Below are 5,888 nucleotides of genomic sequence, written 5' to 3' on the forward strand. Positions count from 1 at the left end.
ACCCACCTCTCCCCCCCCCCCCCACCCCCACGTATACCACCAGTAATAGCTGTGCCATCCAATTTCATCCTCTGTAATACCTGCCCCTCTCTCATTCCAGGCAGGTAACATCTCCACAATATAGCAGAAAGACTCAAGAGAAGTAGTGGGCTGCTCTGCATTTAGCCTCAACTCTTATGCAGAGAGGAACCTGATTCTGACTGGTCAGACCAGGCCTTTGACTGTTATCAGAGGCTGCCCTTGACTTACTGTGCTGAGATTTCTTGAGTGAAGGCTATCCGCTTGACTTGACTGATCACTGCTGACAAATATGGCAATATTTAATATGATATAAATATCCTGGCTTTGTATCTCTGTTAAACAGCAAGGCAAAATAGCAGTGATATGAGCCTACCATCTCTGGCTGAGAGGGCAAGATGCAAAAAGGCAAGGTGAGACACAGATGTTGTGAACAAACAGGTTTAGAGTTAAATGAATGCTATGAGAGTAAGTGAAGAATCTGGTCCCGTCCACGGGCTGAGTGCTTATCCCTGAGTGACCTTGCTGCAGCATAACAATGATAGTTGCAGCCCTAGGGGAAGCATTGAAATACAGAATTGTGTAAGTGGCTTGGAGATGTGCCATTAGGGTTTATTGAGGCAGGCACATATCCGATGCCAGTACATGTGAATGTGGGATGTATGCTACTGGTGCGCATTGAGTGTATCCTGTGATTTTTATCCCTCATTTCTAACATGGAGGTCCTTCAGAGCAAGCAGTGAACTGAGTCCGCCGGGTGCTAACTCTGGTTTTCATGCTGACCTTTCCCGACATTGAGTTTGTTTCGCAAATTAGATCAGATGGGAGGCTGAATTTTAATGAGCTATTGCATTATAAATGATAATTACTGTTAATTAAGTTAAACAAGGATCTCGCCATACCACTTGAGAAAAATACAAAAGATGTCACGTGGACTCCCAGCACTTGTTGCCTGATTGTGCTGTACATCTTGCCCTATCCTATATCACTCAAACCCCTACAAGTTTCTACTCCCGATTTCTCTAATTTCTTTCTCTGTATTTCAGATTTTCCTCTCTCCATTTCTTTTACTTGTTTTGTTTCTTTCAGTGTTTATTATTCATAGTGATTTTTCATTCTTTCAATTGTCATTTCAAGGTGCAGAGCATTGTGCTTGGAATTCTTGATGGGCCTGAACTCAATCATTGAAGAGTAAATCCTACCCCACCCTTGTGATATGTTGATGTTCTGCATTAGCCATCCTTATGATCTCTGTGTAACATTTCCAATTAGTGCCACTTCATCTAATCCAAAGGAAATGTTCAATAAATAAAAGAAATGTTCTCTCAGAGAGTAGCAATCTGTAACATTTACACTATAAAACAATGCAATGAGTTGTTATTACAGTGTGGGCCAGGAGTGTTAATGATTTTATCAGCAAGCCAACAGCAAGCTGTTCTCACCAGGAGTAGTGAAATCTTTCTGAGAATAAATGTCTCAAAATATTTCTGAAGTCCTTCAACAACTGCCAAATTAATTCACCCCAAACATGGCCAAGATATTTAGGGCTACTCCCACTTTTTTGACAAGGAATAAAATTTAAGTTTAGGTTTTGAAACACACTTCAAGGTCAGAATTTTGTTCTCTAGAAATGTGCCTTGACATTTATAGCACACCTAGCAGAGCAGAGGGTAATCCATGTGGTGTAATACTCTCACTTTATTAAATAAAACTATTCCAGACTTTGCCTCATGCAATGTCAGCAAGAAAAATGATTAGTTTGGCAATGGTTTTTGGAAAAAAATCTTAATTTTTAAATTCTCTCTTTTAAGCTATTTGGAAAGAAAAAAAGTATTTTCTTCAATATCACAGGGTTTCCTTTTGTTTTAGGATTGTAATGGGTCAGTATATTTGCTGTTGACCTGTATTTTGTTATAATACATTAAGTGATCAATTGTTCTTCTTGTAACAAGATAAATGGAAAGAAAACTTAATATTAACTCAGCTCTGCCAGATAACATTGCTCATGTTCTTTTAACCCCTGACCTCACACAAGGCGTTAGTAAAGTTCCACACTGAAAATAAATATGTTGAACTTCTGTTTATGTGTATATATTTGTTGAGATATACTTCCAATCCTCTAATACATTACTTGCTTTGATGATTCTTGACATGTCTCCTGTATTGTGATTGAATTGGGGTTGTTTGCAAGCAAGACTCTGAACCTAAATCTCCACTCTACAGATAATAATTATTCCTTTACTAACCTTGGAATGCAGAGGATGTACTGCCAGTCCTCTCTAAATTGCTGAAATTGTCTAACATGGCACAGAAGAGTGATTAACCCATAGATATTCTTAGTCTACCTGTGTTGGCATCATCGAGCTTAAAGGGATGATCAGTTTTTGTTTTTACATGTCACATATTGGGCTGGATTTCACCTGCCCTCTGGAGATGCACATGACAGGGAAGAACTGATAAATAGCAATAGAACGCATTGGAGGGGAGCCCAATGTCTTCCTGTCACCTACAGATTTTAGCAGCAGTGGCAGTCTCAGGGTAGACGGTGCCTGCCAGGTTACCAACATCCACAGTCCCCATCAGGGCAATTAAATTCCTCAGTCTCTGAGCAGGTTCCAGATCTGGACAGGAGTGCACACCTTTGTGATCGCTCCATGGCTGCTCCAGTGTCTGCAAAATAGTTAAGGTGAATAGCCCTTTTCTCCAGAGTAGGGGAGTTCAAAACTAGAGGGCATAGGTTTAAAGTGACAGGGAAAAGATTTAAAAGGGACCTAAGGGGCATCTTGTTCACGCAGAGGGTGGTACATGTTTGAAATGAGCTGCCAGAGGAAGTGGTGGAGGCTGGTACAATTACAACATTTTTGGACGACACAGTGGCTCAGTGGTTCGCACTGTTGCCTCACAGCGTCAGAGACCCGGGTTCGATTCCAGCCTTGGACGACTGTGTGGGGTTTGCACATTCTCTCCGTGTCTGTGTGGGTTTCCTACAGGATGAGCAAAAACCTTTTAAATTGATGCTGATACATTTTGGCTCCCATTCCTTCCATGCACGCATAAATCAGATTATCACCTGAAGGTGAGAGGAATCCCTAGGAGTGAGGGTGCAGGCAGCTGGCAGATACCAGAGCGAACCACAGCAACTGGCCCAGGCATTGATTCATGCCTTTGGAAAGCTCTGGGAAGCGAGTGCCTATCAAATGGTGGGAAGCTGCAATGGGGGGGGTGGAAGGTGGGGTTTAATGGAAACAGTTTCCTCCTATGTTTCTACTCTTGCTACCTCACAGAAAATCTAAAAAAAAGCTTTTCTCATTGGGTGATGGCTACTGTCGTCAGCAGATTTGACCTTGAAGCGAAACCATCCAACACCTCGATTGGTATTAAAATCGCTCATTGAGTTTTGTTGATCGCACACTGATGATAATAGAAAGGAACTCAGGAAAGCCGTGCTTATTACCTGCATTTTAAAATTGCAGCCAGTCAAATCAAGAATGGGTTAGATCCCTGCTTTACTCCTGTCTAACCACTTGATTTCTTTAAACCAAAATAGGAATTGAGGTCAATGAAATGATAGGGTGTGAAGGACTCAGACATCTTGTACTAGTTTTCATTGCCCAAGTTATTTATGGTCTGTTGTTAAAGTTCCTGCTATGTCTGTTTAGACTTTGTTGCTGTGGGCCATTGAACTCATCAATTACAATAATTTGCATCTATTCTTGATTCAGTTGTTGGTGAGCCTGTGACAGAAGCTGTTGTGCAAACATTTCTTAATTTTTACAGTTTTGGCAAAGAATGGACCTGGTGGGCCATATAGACCTTTTCTCACCCTCTCCTGTCGATTGCTGTTCTAATTTATTGGAAACTTTTTCCACAGGGTTTCTCTCTACCAATACCAATTGAATGGAAGCAGCACTATACAGTCTGCAGATAGGAGAAGTACGAATTTTGGAGGTTTTTTTTTAGGAAATTTTAAGGGATGTGTCTGCAGTTCACCTCAGTGGTAAACTAAGTTCATGTCTGTAACATACTATGGCAGTAGAGATGTGCTTTCAAAAGTCGAAATTCCATCCTGGATTATGCTATTTTAACATAATCAAATAATATTCTGATTCCTTAACATTTACAAACTCACAATACTTCAAAATAATGTATCTTAATCACCTTACAATGAGTTGTTTTACAGTTTACATTATACAAATTAACATTTGATCATGTGCTTTTCATTTTCCTTTACACCTTTCCTGGTCACTTTAGTTTTGTTTAAATCAAATTTTAAAAAATTGATTTCAGTGTTTGATATCTAATTATTTTTCTTGTAGATTTTCCACCAAGTATTGGATGTCTCAGACCTGCACAGTTTGTGGGAAAGGGATGCTTTTTGGCTTGAAATGTAAAAACTGCAAGTATGTAACCAAACCAGATAACTTGTGATATAATTACTTCAGTTCACACTAGTGGTAATGTAAAAGAAAAAGAAAGACTTTGATGCTTTACGGTCAGTGAAGTAAATTTGAAATATACTTAATGTCAGAGTTGATTAACTCAGCTGGCTGGCTGGTTTGCAGTGCAGTGGTACCAACAACCCAGGTTCAATTCCTACAGCATCTAAATCTACCATAAAGGTCTCACTGGACAAACGAACGACAATGAGAAGAGGTTAATACAGGACTGAAGGTGTTATATCTGAATGCATGCGGTAGAAAGATTATAAGGTAAATGAGCTTGTGGCGCAGATCGAAATTGGCAGGTATGACATGGTGAGCACCACGGAGACCTGGCTGCCAGGGGATTAGGATTAGAAGCTGAATATTCAAGGATATATATACTATGGAAAAGATAGGCAGATGGGCAGAGGAGTTGTGGTGGCCTTATTAGTAAGAAATGAAATTAAATCAATAGTAAGAAACAAAGTAGGGTCAGATTGTGTAGAATCCATGTGGGAAGAATTGAACAACCACAAAGGTAAAAAATCCATAGTTGGAGTTATGTACAGGCCTCAAATGGTAGTCAGGAGCTGGGGTGCAAGATACGCCAGGAGATAGGAAAGGCAAAGTTACAATGATCATGTGGGAATTTCAATATGCAGGTGGACTGGGTAAATCAGGTTAGTAGTGGATTGCAAGGAAAGGAATTTGTGGAATGTCAATGAGATAGCTTTTTGGAGCAGCTTGTGGTGGAGCCCACTGGGGAACAGGTAATACCTCCATGACCAGAGCCTCCAAGCCCTCCGTTTTTTCCTCTCCCGACGTCCCCAACAGTACCCTTCCACCAACACTCTCATTCGTTTGGCCGAACTGGTCCTCACCCTTAACAATTTCTCCTTCGAATCCTCCCACTTCCTCCAGACCACAGGGGTAGCCATGGGCACACGTATGAGCCCCAGCTATGCCTGTCTCTTTGTTGGCTACATAGAACAGTCGATCTTCCATAATTACACTGGCACCACTCTCCACCTCTTCCTCCGCTACATTGATGACTGCATTGGCACCACCTCGTGCTCCCACGAGGAGGTTTAGCAATTCATCAACTTCACCAACACATTCCACCCTGACCTTAAATTTACCTGGACCATCTCTGACACCTCCCTCCCCTTCCTGGACCGCTCCATCTCCATTAATGATGACCGACTTGACACTGACATTTTTTAAAACCCACCAACTCCCACAGCTACCTGGATTACACCTCTTCCCACCCTACCACTCCCAGGAGGACCAGTTCCACCATAGAACACACCAGATGGCCTCCTTCTTTACAGACCGCAATTTCCCTTCCCACGTGGTTAAAGATGCCCTCCAACGCATCCCATCCACATCCCGCACCTCCGCCCTCAGACCCAACCCCTCCAACCGCAACAAGGACAGAACCCCCCTGGT

General features: G+C 41.7%; 1 protein-coding gene across 2 annotated transcripts in view; it reads left to right on the top strand.

Annotated features, from left to right (window-relative positions):
- Positions 1–5,888, top strand: part of ksr2 (kinase suppressor of ras 2) — a 423,089-nt gene that overhangs the window by 226,306 nt on the left and 190,895 nt on the right. For both annotated transcript variants that reach the window (XM_043715875.1, XM_043715876.1), the window contains exon 7: positions 4,335–4,418. In XM_043715875.1, the coding sequence (XP_043571810.1) occupies positions 4,335–4,418 (84 nt within the window). The remainder of the gene's footprint in view (positions 1–4,334; positions 4,419–5,888) is intronic.

Source organism: Chiloscyllium plagiosum, chromosome 25, assembly GCF_004010195.1.
Source record: "Chiloscyllium plagiosum isolate BGI_BamShark_2017 chromosome 25, ASM401019v2, whole genome shotgun sequence".
Lineage (NCBI taxonomy): Eukaryota > Metazoa > Chordata > Chondrichthyes > Orectolobiformes > Hemiscylliidae > Chiloscyllium > Chiloscyllium plagiosum.